This window comes from Onthophagus taurus, chromosome 1 (genome assembly GCF_036711975.1).
Source record: "Onthophagus taurus isolate NC chromosome 1, IU_Otau_3.0, whole genome shotgun sequence".
Taxonomy (NCBI): Eukaryota; Metazoa; Arthropoda; class Insecta; order Coleoptera; family Scarabaeidae; genus Onthophagus; species Onthophagus taurus.
Window position 1 is genome coordinate 14,787,011 of NC_091966.1, and position 19,611 is coordinate 14,806,621.

A 19,611-nucleotide genomic window follows, 5' to 3' on the forward strand; every position below is an offset into this window, starting at 1 on the left:
AATGTGAGAAAAGTTTGCATATTTTAGGTACAACCCTAATTAAAATAACTAGAAACATAGCATTGAATGCTCACTTTTTTATACAAGAGCTGTGAGGACACTGGAATTGCTGAAATACGTGTTGAAATAAGAGCTTTAGTACTCGATTGTAATATTATTAGTCACTTGATACTATAAAAAACCCGATGACATCTATATTTGCAAGATAACTGGGAACACACCACTACCGATCTGAATATACCTATTCTAGTTAGACTAGTCTGCATTCATCGACTGAATTAATCTGTTAATATCACGTATCGCCAGTGATTATTTTTATAAACCATTTACGTGGATCTCAATGTTATTTATGAAATCTACATAAAATGCAATTGATACTTGTTCTTCACATTCAACCAATTTAACTAAGAGTAGTGGTATGTATGTGTACCCCATTACTTAAATTTAATCTGAGGCAAACAGCGCTATACTCTATGTATTCGCTATGTCTTAGCCATGGTAAACATGATCTACAAGCCGTGTATATAAAAGTAAAATACAGTGCCGGCGCTAGCTAATAAAGCGCCCAGGTGCGGGAAATTCACACAATTTCAATTTAAACAAAAATGATAACGTTTTTGCCTTCTAATTAAATATTTCGGTATAGCTTCTCAACAGTGGACAACTTATCAAAAAGGCGCCGGCGCCCCCTTTTTGGCGGCGCCTGGGTGCAATGCACCCCTTGCACCCCCCGGTAGCGCCGCCCCTGGTAAAACAAAATAACACCACATTAGGATATTCAAAGATTATATCAAAAATGCACTTCAACGATGCAAAAAAATTGGTTTTTATTGACGTGAATATCAAACCGCAATGACAGAAAATAATTAATCCCAAAATTCTAATAGATGATCATTGAAAAATATCAAAGGGTAACAAAATCATTTTAGTCTCTGCTATATTGAGTGATGGATTACCAATATTAAAATATTTAAATAAATTAACAGAATCAGAGTTTCGCTTTGCACGCGCTCATTTTTAAAAGAAAGATAGACTTGGGTAGCATCCACACACAAAAAGTTCAAAAAGAAACCAACAAAACGCTGCAATATATATCGAATACAAATTATGATATTGAAATGAGTAACCCCATAAAAATCAAGAAAATAAGAATAATCGAGAGATCATTTTCCTGGTGTAAATGAGGAACTCAAAAGTTTTAACACGAAACATAGTAAGTAAAACATTTTTTGCCAACGATTTTTACAACACTATTCACGAATATCACATTCACCAATATACAAGTATTCACAAGCTCTCTAAGACACATAAAGATACATAAAAGAGAATGAATCTTATAGAAATACAGGTATTTTTAATATTCTTGTATATACAAGAATTGAGTATGTCACTATGTAGATTACACGGAATCTCCCAAAAATTAGATTATTTTCTATACATGGTGTATCTAAATTGATGCGAAAGAGTTTAACGGGTGATTTTTCAACGAAAATTAAGTTCTCCTTCAAGTTACAGCCCTCTAAAATTACGGGAAAAAATTGTTTTTCTTTAATAAATCCACTATGGAGGAATTTGGAAGGATGAAATTTGGCCTTACTATTACTAATAAGGTGACATTTTTTGACGATTTTTATAACCCTAATATGTTTTTAAAAGAGGCTGAAAAAATCAACCCCATAATACTTTTTAATACGTCTACATCTTTCTATTTAAAAACTTGATTTAAATAGTGGAATTCAATACGCAATTTTTTTGTCTCTTGACATTTTCTCCTAAAATTGTTAGTTTGATCACAAAAAAATAAAATAATACACAGGCTCAGGTGAATTAATTCAGAGATTGGTTATTTTTAGTCAAAGAAATGAAGTTAAGTCAAATTAATCTCAATATTATTTTATTTTTTGTGACCAAACCAACAATTTGTTAGTTGTAAAATGTCAAGAGATAAGAAAGTTGCAGATTTTTACCCTTAACTTTAGAGGGCTATAACTTGGAGGAGAAAGGGTTTTGTCCAAAAAGTTATATGAAAGACCCCCCTTAAAATCGCTCGCATCAATTTAGATAGTATATTGATAGAATAAATGCAATTGCTACAAATACTCCAAACTCAGCTTCGCTGCCGTTATACCTAAAATATTCCTCGAACGACGGCAGTTAGAATTAGGAATATATGGAACTTGGCGAAATACGATGAGTCTGGGTCGATACGTGTGGGAATGATGTACGTTCTGCACCCACAAAAAAGACATACAAGGTTTAAAAATAGACAACAAAATGATGAATGAGATTAATATGCAAATTTTCGTTACTATTATAATTAGTAATTACGAGTTATTTTTTATAGAGTTTATGATCTACATATAATAAAGATTCGGCGCAAAAAAAGTTGATCGTTTTCAGTAACAAATTTTTTAAAATATTGCGACCGCTTTTGTCCAAAATTATTTGATGCTTTCAAATAGCAGAATTATTAACATATGAATTACCACTCTATATGGACTTTAATAGAAATGTTTTGAAAACGATAACAACAAAGGCATCTATATAGAGTTTAAGATAAGAACAAGATCAGAATTTAAAAATAACATATGTTAGATTTGAAGGGGTTATCTACGAAGATATAGGAAAAAAACTAATTTCGGTAATAATCATCGACAAGGGTTACAGACAAAACGTGGGTGATGCCAGCAGTTCATAGTGAACAAAGCACAACTATAATTGTTTTGAAAATCCAGTTTTTACAACCTTTAAAAGGTCACTGTAGAATTGGTTCCTGCAATAAACTGCAATGTTCTAATAAATTTAAACCCCTTAGATAAAGGTCGGGTACACAAATTGATCTAAGAGGGAAACATTTTTGGAGTGAGAGTTTCGTTTTGTTACCGAGAAAAAAACAAAACGCAGCTTTTTGACCAGTTTGGGTCAAACATAAGGCAGCGTCAAGGAGAATCTACGATTATGCCTGATCATGGTCGAAATATAGGATTTTACCTGATTAAGCCGAGATCATTGCCGTGCAAGGCTTTACAATTAATATCATATCAACCCAAAACTGGTTTACACATTGCAGTCTAGTATATATGGTTCAATTTGTTCCTCAAGTGTTCTTCGATTATTAACTTTTTCACCGAAATGTCCCAAATTATACTAATTTTTAAACAATTAGCTACGTAGATTTTTTTTCGATATTTATTATCAAACACCCTACAAAACAGACATAAAGAAGGGAATAACAATAAATAACATTTAGGCAATTTTTTCAGCCAAAGACGTACAGTTCTGAGAGAAAACGTCCTCTTGCACAAAGAGAACTGCAATATTTGTAAATATATGAAGAAGATTATCCTTTGTCAGATGCAGATGTAAGCCTATGCTGTAAAAAAGATTTGCTTTTGTATGATTTCGACGACAGTTCTTCCGAAACAGGAAAACTTAGAATGCATATTCTCTCAGATGAAAGATTGTGTGAAGGGGGAGATAACCAATATATGAAGAAAACAACTTCGTTTATCACAAAGCCTTTAGGTAATTTTTTAAAACCTTTTATGTTAAATGTTTTATATGACACCTCCATAGGCAAATTTATACAGCTCTATTATGCCATTTCTAAAATTAATGGTTTGCTAGTAAGAAATAACACAAATAAAGCATGATTTAATCACGTATACATTGTTTGAAGTTTGAAGTTGGTTTCACACGAACAATATAATTATAGATAGCATTTCGTAATAACAATATGTTTAAGACCACAGGGAACGACATGAAAACCTTATGAAATTGGTCCACCGTAATAAAATTTCATTATTATGAATGCCAGATGACAATATAAATGGTAATGACACAGCTAACAACTCGGTGGGAATAATGAAACATCGAGTAAGGAACTAAATTTAATAGTAGATGCAAAAAAAACACTCTAAACGAAGGATCAAGGTACTAAGGAGAAACTATGTATTCGAACTTACTTTAAAAAATCGATTTTACTAAATTGAATATATTTTCGAGCAAAAACTGAGCGCATAAGTCACAAACGCGAAAAAGAATTTATGCGTTGTGGTCGAGGGAAAGATTCGAATGTTTGGTATTCGATCAGAATGTCAAGTAGAGGATATTTTATTATTATTGAACCTGACCTTTCAATAGAGATACGAAATAAATTAACTTTTTATAGTATGCAGTAGAAATGTATAACATAAATATGAAGATACATATATTATATGTATGTATATTGATCGTTAGTAAATAAAGAAATTTTAATTTAAAATCGTTAATTTAAAAAGTCGCATGTTAACAAAAAGATATTAACAAACATTTCATTGGACGAAACCATCACAAAGCTAATTAATACAAAAAATGTTCTTAATACAAAAGCTTTTAAGTTAATTAAATTATAAATATAGTTATATGACGTTATTACGACTCTTCCGATGTGCGCTTGATTTGTGAATATAATACGACAGTTTATAGTAAATGCTACGCAAAATTAATTAAACTGCATGTATTGTTTCGAGAATTTTAATTAAATTTGTTAAAAATTATCTCAACTAATAACAAGTATTTATAATTGATTTCAATAACAATATCCCTTAGGAATTAAAATAATAACAAAATTTAAAATAAATTTAAAAACTTCTTCAAAACAATGTGTTTGTTTAAAACTGTTTTTGTTTTAGAACTGTTATTTTAAAGAAATTGTTACATTCATAAATGAACTTTGTCAAGTTTAAATACAGGAGTAATTTACCTAGGGATCCTATCGTAACTGTCCCAACTAGTTAAACAGTTGTACGAACTATATCTACTCGAGGATGCCATGTCTCGCGACCACTTCACTCACGCGGGCGCCTCATGATCGCAGCGGGCGTCGCGACGCCACTGAGGAACGCCGCGACGCCCGACGTCCAAACGCCCCCACCCACTCTGTTCCGCGTACAACCAACACTCTTCTTCCACCTTGCGATAGGTGAGAAGACTTTTTATGGAAAGGTACGAAAACAAGTTCAATGTCAAAGTACGAAAGCACAATAAGTTTCAAAAATAGTTTTGATCGTTACGACTCTTATAAAAGATTGAAGTTAACGTGTAAAAAAAAAATAAAGCAATAATAAAGAATTTGTTTGAAGTAACAAAGTACGTCTGAAACCCTAAATAATGGAAAACTTAATTGATTTTAATGTAATAATTCTATGTTCAACTGAAGCTATAAATGTCAGCGTTAATATACACGTTAATATCATACTGTCATTGAGTTATGAAATCGACTATAAAAGTTATAAAAATATATCGGATATAGTGAGAGGAAATATCTTGTTATTGGTGGTTATACATAAATAATGAAATCAAGATCATGTTATAACAAATAATTAATCTCAATTCTATATTCGCAAAAAGTTATGGCCTCATTATTTCGGTACCAAAAATAAATCAATTAGAAACAAAGGAATCTTGTTATTATTGCTAAAAAAATGCAAAATAAACGACAATGATTGAAATATAATCAAGAAATTATTTCTTTGTGTAAAATTCATCGAAAAGTAAGCTAGGATAAAGGATGATGATGCTAAAGAAATATAAGATTAAAAAATGTACCGAGAAAATGGGGATAACAAGAGTATGATTATTTTTAGCAATAAGTTATGAATTAAAGCTAAAACTAAAATACAAAATTGTACCACTTTTCTATAGCATAAAATAAAATTAGAAATGACATAGTAATCAAAAGGGGCCACAAGAAATGTTATTAAATTTAACGTTTCCAAGAAAACGATGAGACTTTAGTACTTGATGAAATTCTGTGATGTAAACGATAAATTACTAAAAATGAAAATTTCAAGCCTGAGGTTTATTTATTCAATATTATTTTGAATACTTTCGGACTGTACTAACAATTAAGTACAAATATTATTATTAAATATTATTATATTATTATTAAGTACAAATAAGTACAGTGTTTATCTACACAACTACCCCCTGTTAAGTATTTATAAGTATAAATATTTAATAACTCGAATACGCCTAATGTACAAAGGTGATTAGTAAATTAAAAGTGATATATAGATCCAAGAAAACCGTTTAGTTACATTACTTAAAGGATATTTTAATGTATTTTCAACCGATTTCGAAGCTTTTGTTAAACCGCCTTTTGTAAAAACATTGGCACGAATTTTTATAAAATAGAATTTCTTTTGAGGCATTACTTCATTGAGGTTTGTTAAATGATGCATGCAGACAAAAAGCAAGTAGCATTGGCCACAAAGATCATCAATGCTAATGCAGTAAGTAAAACTACTTACTCAACAGGAAAAAGACCTACTTAATTTATAAATCCAACAAGACTCTAAGAAATTGTATCAGCTACATAAACACAAGGAACGGAGCAAACAACAGAGTAAGGGAGATAATGAGAGAACATCATCCACTCTCAAGGTACTGAATACTGAATAGAGTCCAGTTGAGGATGTTGAAGAAATAAAACAATTTACAACGCAGGAAGTAACGATGCTAATGAAACAACTAAAAAACGGCAAGTCATCAGTTCCGAACAGTATCCCCCATAATCTGATGAAGTGGGGAGAGGAAGTACTAGCAGAAAAACTCAAGGACATATTATATAATAAAATAATACAGGATGTACAAACTTCAGAAAGCTGGAGAACAGGATCACTATTCTGGAACACCAGAATAGTTCAGACCCAGAAAATTACCGAGGAATTTTCTTCTAGACACATCCATAAAGCTGTTTCCACTGTATTCTGCAGTACATAATCAAGCGAAGAACAACAGGAGTTTCAGAAAAACAGGCCAACTATTCGACGCGGTCTTTGCATTTAAACAGGTAGGAAAAACAGTAATAAACTATAACAAACCAGCACGTTTATACTTTACTCTACGTTTATACTTTTTACATCTAACGAAAGCATTTGACAGGATACAAGATAAGAAACGACGAATCATATACTACGCGGACGACACAACATTCATTGCAGACATAGAGTATGAACTACAACGGCTACTACATGCTTTTAAAATACCGGCGGAAAATGTCAACATGTAGATAAATATTACAAAAAAAACAAAAACTATGGTAATAGCTAGAGAAGCGCTATCAGTCATACCTTCAATGATACATTGCGTGTGATGGAATAATGTGAGCATCATCACTTATTCATTTGTTGTTCGTTATTACCATTATTATTTTATCGTGGTGCATGACTTATACACTAGCGTTATTTAATCATAATATACAAGCCATTGTATTCAAAACAGAGTTATTTATTTTAAAGTTAAAACTTACACAGATTTTGTTTACAGAATTATGTACTTATTACAAAGAACACTAGTTACTTAATTGTTTGTTATTGGTTTGATTGTTTATTGTTTATTTATCGTAATAGCACCATAATATAAAGTTTCCTCCGTGGATGAAGGGTTCTGTCCGGGTGCCACTAGCAAATGTGAGTGAACGGAAAAAAGAGAACCACGTAGATGTTAACTACAGACCGAAGGACCTGTAGAAGTGAACGGCCACATAATAGATCAAGCAACAGATTATTCTTGTTTGAATGTAAACATATCGTCTTATGGAGAACCTAACCATAATGGGAAAAACATGCCAACAAGTCAGTCAGAATAAGGAGAACACTAAGAACGACATCTAGAGAACCAGCTGCATATCTACCGAGATTAAAGTTAGGATATACAAAGCCATATTCCTTACCTATTGTCAAAATCATTAACTTGTAAAATTGTGAATTAAAAAGATTTCAAGATATTCAAAGGAGACATGTTGAAGGTAAATTTGTAGCATTGCATAACGATTGGTAGAATAGCTCAGCAGAATGACTTTTCTCTTCAGTGACAAATGCTTATATCATTGGGGGGAAGTGGAGGAGTTACCTTTCACTAGTTTTTGGAACGCCACCGAAGAAATTTTGTCCAATATTGGTGACATCAATATGATGTCGTTAATACAATGTTGTGTCTTCAAAATATCTATTAGCTAAATTTGCACTTTTAAACTTCTAAAGAAGGTTACATGATATCCGAAACACCAAATATTGTTATAATAGACGCGCGATACAACACAAAAGTTTCTTTTATTTCTAATAACCTGGACCTTGACGCAATTTGAATTTCCCTTTGAACCTTTACGGGGACGATAATTTAAAATTTGTCGAAGGTTAACAATCTTGCTTAAACAACGCAGGCTTTTCTACAGATGCGAAGAGAAGAATGTAACGTCAACATTTCTTAAAGTGAAGCACCACATTGACTTAGCGTAGCTCGTAGAGTCTTGCTTAGGTTTTGAACAAGACCTCCAAGAATCCACAATTGCTACAGTTTTGTTATCCTCACAGAAAACATGTATTAATACTACATGCCTCTTTTAAACACACATAATTGTTTTATTTGAATTAAAATAAGGTTTATGACAAACAAGGAAAGATATCTTTAATAACAAACGGTGTAGGAACCTTGCCAAAGAAATCAATAATAACTCATACAGATGTATATGAATAAATTTGAATAATATTATTGAAGAGTCTAAAATACAACGAATGTTGCAGGATAAAACTCAGACTATGTTATGTTACAAATCACACTCTATCCTCTTCTTCAAATGAAAAGTCTTCACTTGTAAAATAGATTGTAGAAACTATCAATTTAAGCGACATTCACAAATTATGATATAAAAATCTCAACTATCAAGTAACTGCAAAGAAATGATAAATGATAATGAAATTAAAGTTTCTTACTTTTCTTCAGCTTCCATAAAAGAATTCTACGAGTAGAAATCAACCTACAACTAACAGACTTTGGTGAAGAAGATCAAATAAAATTATAACATTCAAACCAGGATGGCCAACAATAAATGCTGTTTGACTTCTAAAAAAATTCTACCAACCTACTTAATACACCTCAAAACAAGTAAAAATGTTCTAAGCTAAGCCTTCACCAACAGCTTTCTTGTATATTTGCTTAAAGCGAGTGTGTAGTTCCATCCGATAGATTATTTTCAAAATTCTCATAGACGATTATTAAAAGACTTTTAGAAGAGTACATGATTCGATTAAGAATTTATATTAATACTAAAAATAGAAGTAAACAGTCAATGTCGACCCCTGAAGTAAATTTTGAAGTTTTAAGAAGAATAGAACAAAATCTGAATATGGTGATACCACCAGATATGAATATTTCTTTAGCCTTGAGTACATTACAAGAACACATTTCGAAAAAGCTAAGTATACAAGCCAAGGCTGAACTGAAGGAACTTCAGAAAATTAGTTCAACTTAAAGTTATTAAAATCGCTGTAACGTAATATGTTAGGATGCGCCTTAGGATAATAAACATTTAGATGTAAATTTGATTGTAGGTAAGAAACGATTATTGTAACCTCCAGCGACACCAAAACCGTTAACGTTATAATCACATTAACACACCAACTTCTCGGAATGCGGAACTAAATTGGATAAAGTATCCTTAAAGTCTGTTAAAAATGAGTAAAGTTAGTATGACGCTTATAAAAGACCGTTAACGACAACTTGCCAAGACGTTCAAATTACTTATAAAATGAATATAAATTATTAAGTGATTATTACAAGATACTAAGGTAAATAATGATTTGAAAAATACCGTTACTTTATATAAAAACAATTCACTAGCAAAGAAGTTACGAAAAACTCCCATTCATCACTCTCGGATTATATCGATATTCGATATCGTTTTATTCGAGGGGCATTCACATCAGAGAAAATCGACGTCAATACCAAGCAATGCCCACTGAAGTCTAATGAAAGGATGTGTCGTAAACACTGTAGCAGTTCAAAGAATATTACCCGCTGGCATTCGTTGATTTAACAGTTAATATAAAAAATATAAATAAACTGAAGAATTTACTCGTCAATGATGAACCAGGCGTTTGATATAGAGTTAATTTAGACATAATTACATAACGCATGTATTGAAAGATACCAAAAGCACAAAATGTTTCTATCCTTGCAAACCTATATCTTCAAAAGAATTCTTTCGATTCACGAATAATTTTATATGCGAAACACGGAATATGTAGAGCTTTAATGTTATCACATCCATTCATTGAAATAATTTCGAAAGTCTTCGGTCGGCGAAAATTTGATTCATATATTTTATCGTTTAAATTTTGTCATATATTGCGCAAAAGCTATTCAGATGACATTTTAACATAGTAATAATTAACATTGAATTTAAAAGATACAAATCGATTTAAACGAATCGATACTTCAGTGACATAAAATACTATGCATTAAATCATGTTACAACTATAACTTCACGTAAAACGACTGTTAAAAGAATACATATCAAATTAGTTCATCGCTGGTATAAAGTATTTTAGGAAGATTGATAAATATTGCAGTGCAATACTATGAATAATTATAAATAAAAAATTTTATATATGACATCCGATTATTAATATTAAATCGGTAGGAATTTACTTAAGTATTCAGCATATTTTTACTTATGCGAAATATGTCGATTTGTCTGATGAATTAATAAATAATAAACGATTATCAACTGAACGTTAACGAGCAAACAAGAAATATAACAATCAAAAACACGCCCGAAATCCAAAAATAATTGAAAAATAGAAGTTGAGACCAAACATAATTTCCCAAGCTTTTAGGTATTCTGCAATTTTTAAATACTGGAGTCATTATGTTTGAGATTTCTGTTTGGAGTAAGAACTCATCTGATTAATATATTTGTTTATTTAAATTTTACGGTCAGAGAAACACGTATTCCAATACAATATTGGAACACATATTAAATAATTACTAATATTAAAGATTTAAGTTTTCTGATCTTATCATATTATTAAATTTTCATATCTTATTGTGTTTGACATCTTGACTCTACAGATAATTGAAATAACCATTCATAAAAATACAGGTCGCTCATCACTAGAAACAAATTTCACAATAGTTAGACATCATATGAAAAAACTTAAATTCCCTATACTAAGTATTTGTAGCGATTTGTAAAATACTGTTTGCCTTAGATTTCGTGACATATCTCTTGTCCTTCTTTTTCTAGTACTTGTTTAAGACTTGTTATTGTGTTGCATTCTGAATTCGTACACGAAGTGTACCATGTGATGTGGGCTTCAGCTGTACTTAATCATTTGGATGGTGTTCTGGTGTTCAAGTACGCGATGGTTTTCTCTCGAATATTATACGTGGTAATCTCATTTCATCCTCTTCTTCTTTGTTTCCCCATCTTACTACATCTAATCTACAACGTTAAATAGGAATGGACTTAAGCTTGGGTTATGTTAACAATGGGCTAAGTTGTGTACTCGCCTGTTTTAACCTTTGTCCTGTTTCCGGTGTTTTAGATTTGGATTACAGTTACAATGTCGAATGGCTTTATCTTTCTCAATTAGTAACCTCAAAATGTTTGTAGGGGTATTCTATCGAAGTATGTGTAAATCAGGTATAAAGGAGTTTGTTATATTCTATTGACTTTTCTTTAAGCTGTTTGATAACAAAAAAAGAATCTGTTGTTAACCTAATTATTTTAGTTTGAAATTGTGAGTTCCATTCTCATCGTGTGATTATTTTTAAAACATTAAAATCATATAAACGATGAAAATTTTAATTTTCAAGCTAAAACTAAGACTACACTCTAAAACAAAGATCCTACACAACACAAAGAAAGAATGAAGAGAAAACCTAGGTATAAGACTAGAGATGGACAACGACTACAGCTAGTAGAATATTACGAATATCTAGGAAATATGATTAGTAAAGACGGCACATAGATTAAAAGATACACAACAGAATAGCAAAAGCATGTTAAGTCTATTACCAAATAGCAAAATTACATCTATTCTAAAACTATCTACACACACACTCACACACGGGTTGCAAATTTGAACAGTGTTAGCAAAATACAAATCAAAAATAGGAGCACCAATGATGAAGCATTTGCAAAAAATAGTAGCAAATCACAAAATAAACTGAGAACGAAACAAGAGAGCCAGGAAAGAACTAAGTTTGAGAGCTCTAGTAGAGGAGACAATAAAGAAACAGCTGAAGTGGTATGGCCACCTGGTGGTTAATGTAAAACTAGAAGGAAGAAGACGAAGTAGAATCCAATGACAAGAAATAATAGAGGAAGTGGCGTTGAAAAGTGGAAGAAAAGTGTTGCTAAAATACGAAGGATGGCTGGAAAATAGCCCCAACACAGTGAGGTAGAATGGGCGCACGAGATAGAAGATGAAGAATTTACAAGAAGATTTAAGACACCAAAAATTTTCTCAGCCGCAGCTTTGTATTTACTTATTTATCACATTCTGTAAGTTAACTTAATATTAAAGCCATAAAATATGCACTAAGTATTATTAAATAAAGTTTATAAAGAATCACAAATGTTTGAAGAGCATTCTTCACACTTACTGAAAGCAAATTGGATCTCGCAACCCAAACCGGAAACCAACAAATCATCGTTGAATTTCCTTCTTCTAAATAGTCTCTCACGTCTAGGGACTGCAATTGCAATTATATTATGTAACTGAACAAAAAAAAACAAATACAAATAATCACCACAGCTATTCATAAATTAACTTTGTTTGTGACAGACCAATAATTCCTAAAATAAGCAAATCTAATAATTAATAAGTCATGGAACATGACTTATTAATAATATTCATGACTTATACATGAGGCATCACGTTGGTAATAACTGAAACGTTAAATTTAGGTAAAATAAACCACAACAAAACAAAAAGATTCGGCATCAATAGCAGCAGTTTGTGGACCGTATAAGCTCTTTTATCCCTGGATCGTGTGGAGTCAAAGGTTAAAGACAGGTCAACCACCACCACACGCCCCAAACTTTAAAACTGGTTACCCCCCAGGAGGTTTATGAAATTTGCACATTATAAATGAACATTCACCGTATTCCCGGAATTCAGATTGTTGAACCTCTAACAAAGCCTCTTTCCTAATTAATTTTTCATGTTTTATTCCATTATCTTTAATAATAATCATAAATTACAATGAATATAAAAAATATTTGAAACGACATCTATATTTAGGATTTTTTTAACAAACAAGAAAAGTAATCTAATTATTGACACAAATTTTTAAAAATGTGGTTTTTATAAATAAAACTTTCATAATATTTATTAATAGCAGTAAATTAATTAGTTATTAATGGTGATGCGACATTTTGTCTTCCTCCAATCATTTAAATCGGAACTACAAGTTATACCTGATAACGTTTAGTCGACATATTCATCACTCGTAATTGTAATAATTAATAGACATCATGATTAGGTATCATGGTTATTGATTTCTCAATACATATATTAGTAACTTAGATTATAACTTAATTAATCTTAAATAATAGCTTAAATAATTAAGTATTAATTTTGTTCAACGTAGTTTGTTAATTACAAAATTTCAAATATGCCCTTTCAGCTATTTTATAATCCAACTAAATATTTTCTCTAAACGTTTAACTTGTTTACTCGAAAAGGTCAAGTTTTGGCGTGCGTTCAATGTTTCAAAAGGGTCAGGGAAAAGATATTTTGTTCAACTCGAACCCTGCGTGAACGTTTTTACAAATCCGGCCCGATTGGTGGACGTGTAACGTGGATTTTATTACCACCCTGATATTGTCACGATTTGTTTTTATCTCGACATACGGCTCTCTACGTATATTGATAAATTGAGATAGAAAATTTGTAAATTTAAAATATTTTGTTTCAAAATATTTTGATATTTTTTATAGATCAATGTATCGTAATGTTATTTTTTAACTTTTTTGTGTATTTTTTCTATAATTAATTCTAAAAAAATGTTTAACAAGACGCTTTTTTTTTAGCTGTCGTTAATTAAAAGTAAATTTTTAATTAAAAACCTATAATGAAAAGATTATGAAAGCGTTTATATGTATATATGCTTTTGCTTCTGTGACCTGTAGATTTAACTATAAAGAATGAGCTACTCGTCTGATGAAATTAATTGAAGTACCACCTCTTTGTCTGAAACGCTGTCATCAAAGTAAGTGTTTATATTCACATCCCTCCTGCATAATCTTTTTTTATCTCTTTAATACAATCCATCTCGTTTCAGTTTTGTTTTGTCATATTTACTAATTCTTTATAATAATATTCACCTAAAGATTTTAAAGACCTTAAAGATCTTCTTATTTTAATTTTTTTATCGGACATTTATAAATCCAAGGATATTACAGAAAAATCTTATTTTTGAAATCGGATGGTATACGGTATATTTGTTATTGCGAAACTCTACCGTTCTACCACAGAAAAGAAATATTTCATATTCGGGAAATATCATAGTGGCTATGCAATAAAGTTGTCTCGAAATTCCACTGCTTGAACGCTCTTAGATACTTTACTGCGAACAAGTCTCGTTCTCGAATTTTATAAGAATAAATCAGGATATTGTTTTCTAGATATTAAATAAATCTGGAAGTCATACAAATGCTCGAGTAAAAAATGTCAATAATGGAAATGGGATATCTTGCTGTATATATTTAGGGGGAAAACGTACAGCAATTCCCTCATACTTAATGTAATTTTAGGTTTAAATTAAAATTTGAAATTAGAAAATGAACAAAGTGATATAGTAATGTTGTTCGTTCACCTTAGTACAATATCAACGATTTTATATCTTCGAGCGAGTAACACGCAACGACATTGCCTTTATTAGGGTGAATTGTGCAAGTTGTTAAAAGAAAATACAATGCCTACGTTCGCGACGACATTCACAAATACAAATGAACGAAGTAAAATCAATAGTAGAACAATCCACTGAGGAATCGTTTGTAGACGACGAGATGGAGACCGTGTTCCTAAAAAAGGTTGGCAGTGGAATTGAAATCAGGTTTGAGAAAATCCAACGAGAGAATCGAAATGGGAGAATTTAAAATTTCGCAAATTTGTTGGCCATCTTCGGCAATATACAATGTGGTCAAAGATTCAATCATTTGGAGTAGAAACGAGGACTAAAAAAGATGTGAATAATGAAGTAAAGATGATTTTCAGCGATAAAATGTTTGTCATTTTCAAAGCAATGCTCAAATAAGTTAGGTCACAAAAATAAAAACTCCAGAAGATAAGTACGAAGGCTTTCACGGTCGGTGTTAATTAAACTAAAACTAGGACTAATACTAGCACTATCACTAGAACTAACACTGGACCTAGAACTAGAAACTTTCGGGTTAAGCCGTGCGTCTTTTGAGATTTTTAAGATTTTCACGGCTAGATTACAACAATTTGATTTTAAGGTCAAACGTAAATGTATTATTACACGCTGCTATTTTAATTTATGCGTACCCTTCCACGTTTTAAATGCTGGGATATTATAGACAGATTATATATTTATGTGACAGATTGTATCTAAAAAGTTAAACAAGGAGATATGGTTTTTAAGGCGATATGGTACATTCGGAAGACGTTGGGGTGATTCCACAAAAGATCATCCGCAATCCTCATCACAGCATGGTCAAAAATATAATCAAGAAGCATTTGGAGTTCATCTCATCAACCTACAGCCTATCAATGCACTAACTGAAAAATCGTAGCAAATTCGACTTCAACGTTGCAAAAAGCTTGTTAAACGATTTTTGCAGACCAACCGACAGAGTATCCTATGGTCGGACAAGAACTTTTCCATCTTTGACAAAGAACACATTTGAAAAAGGTCGCTTGTTATCAGGACAGAAATCCAGAACTACGTCAGCCTAAGCCAGTTGTCGAACTTAATGTAACACAGCAATGTGGTCCAAATAAAGAAATCATACTATTCATTTATCTGTATTTTTAATTCATTTATACGTTTGCTTTTGTGCTATGTATATTCAGGAAGTATTTAGAAAGCGTTGTAATCATGTAAAAATTCCGCCACGAGATTTTTCTGCATATATGCATACACGATTTAACGTAATGTAACGATTACCGCAACTAACCATTTAACCAATTAAAGCCTCTCTAATGAAATTTGGTATACAGTTGATAGCTGTATACACAGGAAAAAATATAGAGTAAAAATCAACTCTAAAACATGGTTCAGATCGGTCCAATATATTTAGAGTTATTTTTTTGCACTATATAGTGTAGGTGAATAGATTAAAATTTTACACTAAATAGTGAAAGATGGTGTTTATTAAATAGTGTAAAATCGTTACTCTATAACAGTGTATTATATGTAATCTAACTAGATGTTGTCGTGACTCTAATTAGATACATTTCTAATCTAATCAGTGTAAATTATTAAAAATTCGCTCTAATTTTACTCTATTAAGTGACAAAATATCACTAAATAGTGTGTATCTTTCACTAATTAGTGTTAATTTTTAATAGGAAGTATAGAATATTTTTAGGAACGTTTTAGGTTTGTAATAAAAATCAAAATTATAAATATATTTCTTTTTATTTTTACTTGTAATATATTGTTACATCTTAAATTTAAAAAAAATTAAATTCTTTTTATATAACCATACTTAATCCATTTTAAAGTTTCCACCGAGTCACCATGAAAACTGCATCTAATGAGTCTTCTATAAGTTTTCTGTATGTATAGTTGTACATACTTACCAATCTTCGCAAGGAACTCGTACGTAAAATCTTCCGGAAGTTCCACTAATTTCACAACACGAATGTTTGGCAAACATAATTAAAATAAAAATAATCGTTCTTTCTTTTTATATCGCGTAAATCAGGTCTAGAGACGCTGTCGAGTTCCGACTCGTTTAGTAAATGGCCGTTAAATTTTAGCTGTATCACACCACATGTTAATCACGTGGTACCGACGAGTAATCCCGAGCAAAATAGTGCGGTGCCTACGAAGTACCCGAAGGAAAAGTACACGTCTAGTGTAAAATTTAATGTTTTATATATTACATAACTTCACTAACATAAGTAAAAAAGAACTCTCCTTTAGAGAACTGTAAAAACTACTCTATTAAGTGAATAATATATGAACTCTATATTAATATTAAATATAGTGTACATTAGAGTTATTTTTACCATGTGATATTACAATTTTTACTCTAATTCTTTTTACCAACTACTCTAAAATTTTTACACGACACGATTTTTTCCTGTGTATACAGGGTGATCCACATAAGAACCGACATAGAGCAGGGACATGTAGAGGACAATAAATTAAGATGATTTAACGTAACTTACCTCTATACTAAGTTGTACACCTTAAGAGTTATAGGCCTTCAAAGTTGGCTCTTAAATTTTTAAAAAGTTCAATATCTTCGTAATACATTACGCTAGAAAAACCAAATTTGGTATACGTTATAAGTGTACCAAGGGTATTAATTGGTAGCAAATTGAACTCAATTGAGGTATTTCATAGGGTTGATTAAGGGTGATCGTACCATAAATTTTTACAATTTTTTTTAACCTTTTGGCGGATTTAATACATTACTACTTCATTTCATGTGGAATTTAATTCTAAAACTTTTCTTACTCGTATTATTTTTTAAAAAACTTTGTCGTTTTCATAAAAAACTTAAATAACTAAAGACACATATTTCGTAATGTTACTTAAAATAAGAGAAAATTTAGTAGTAGGCTATGAAATTGTACGTCAAACTTGACAAATAGGTTATAAAGTTATTTGACGACAAGGTTTTCTCCATCTTTTCTCCATCACCTTTCATTCTTGCGTTATGATCGATTTTAACACCAAAAGTACCCAATTTTGACATTTTGGGGATTTTCTCTTTATCACCTGAAAATCATTACATCTAAACTAAATTTGTTTATGGATGATATCTTCTTAGTTGACAATAAACAACTTATTCCTAAAAAACTTTACTCCATCACCTTTCATCCTTGAGTTACGATCAATTTTAATACCAAAAGTACTCAATTTTGATATTTCGGTGATTTTCTCTTTATCATTAGAAAATCATTATAACTAAACCAAATCTGTTTATGAGTAATGTCCTTTTAGTTCATAATAAACATTTTATTTGAAGTATACTTTTCTCCATCACCTTTCATTCTTGAGTTATGATCTATTTTAATATCAAAAGTACTCAATTTTAATTTTTTGGTGATTTTTTCTTTATCACTAGAAAATCATTATACCTAAACTAAATTTGTTTATGGATGATATTTTTTTAGTTCATAATAAACAATTTATTCTTGAAAAACTTTTCTCCATCACCTTTCATCCTTGAGTTATGATCAATTTTAATACCAAAAGTACTCAATTTTGATATTTCGATGATTTTCTCTTTTTATCATTAGAAAATCATTATAACTAAACCAAATCTCTTTATGAGTAATGTCCTTTTAGTTCATAATAAACAATTTATTTCCAATAAACTTTTCTCCATCACAATTAATTTTTGAGTAATGATCGATTTTGATAACAAAAGTACTCAATTTTGACATTTTGGTGATTTTTTCTTTATCACTAGAAAATCATTATAACTAAACCAAATCTGTTTATGGATGATGTCTTTTTAGTTCATAATAAACAATTTATTTCAACAAAACTTATCTCTATCACAATTAATATTTGAGTAATGATCGATTTTGATAACAAAAGTACTCAATTTTGACATTATGGGGATTTTCTCTTTTTCACTAGAAAATCATTACATTTAAACAAAATCTGTTTATCAATAATATCTTTTTAGTTCATAATCAACAATTTATTCCTAAAAAACTTTTCGTCATCACCTTTCATTCTTGAGTTATGATCGATTTTAAAACCAAAAGTACTTAATTTTGACATTTTGGGGATTTTCTCCTTATCAATAGAAAATTATTATGCCTAAACTAAATTTGTTTATGGATGATGTTTTTTTAGTTCATAATAAACAGTTTATTCCTCAAATTACGTACAATTTCACAGCCGACTACTGAATTTTCGATGATTTTAAGTAACATTAACAAGATGAAAACGACAATGTTTTTTAAAAAATAGTAAGAGTAAAAAAAGTTTTAAAATTAAATTCCACGTGAGATGAGGTAATAATGTATTAAATCCACAAAAAGGTTAAATAAATCTGCCAAAATTTAGGGAACCATCACCCTTAATCAACCCTTTGAAATGCCTCAATTGGTCTCAACTTGCTACCAATTAATACCCTCGGTACACTCATAACGTATACCAAATTTGGTTTTTCTAGCTTTATGTATTACGAAATGTATTACGAAGATATTCAATGTTTTAAAAATTTAAGACCCAACTTTGAAAGCCTATAACTCCTCAGGTGTACAACTTGGTATAGAGATAAGTTGCATTAAATCATCTTAATTTATTGTCCTCTACATGTCCCTGTTCTGTGTCGGTTCTTATGTGAATTACCTGTATAATACTCAAAATCGGGTCCACGTGTTTCATATAAACTAATTCTTTTAAACAAACATACATTTTCGTACATATTTAACATAATGAAAAAGTAATAGATATTAACTTTTAACGAAATCTCATAAGTGAAGGTGGAACTTTACGTAACCACACAGTTATGACTTATAACTTTTTATATGAATGAACGAAATGTAATAAAAAGTTTTAATATCTAGTCTGCAGCAAACAATAAGTAATTTTCTGTATTCAGCATCTAGTCTT

General features: G+C 30.6%; 1 protein-coding gene and 1 long non-coding RNA gene across 20 annotated transcripts in view; both read right to left on the reverse strand.

Moving 5' to 3' along the window:
- The window catches only part of LOC111413140 (slowpoke 2), a 393,515-nt gene that overhangs the window by 74,037 nt on the left and 299,867 nt on the right, over positions 1–19,611 (reverse strand). For 2 of the 19 annotated variants that reach the window (XM_071197492.1, XM_071197460.1), the window contains exon 1: positions 4,745–4,850. The exons of the other annotated variants lie outside the window; for them this stretch is intronic. In XM_071197492.1, the coding sequence (XP_071053593.1) occupies positions 4,745–4,815 (71 nt within the window). In that variant the 5' untranslated portion in view covers positions 4,816–4,850. Of the gene's footprint in view, positions 1–4,744; positions 4,851–19,611 lie in introns of those variants that run through there. 19 annotated transcript variants of the gene reach the window in all.
- Positions 16,422–17,100, reverse strand: LOC139430262 (uncharacterized). The gene is made up of 2 exons (XR_011640728.1): positions 16,605–17,100; positions 16,422–16,555 (listed from the first exon to the last, which is right to left on the reverse strand). It is a non-coding gene; the product is annotated as an uncharacterized lncRNA (long non-coding RNA).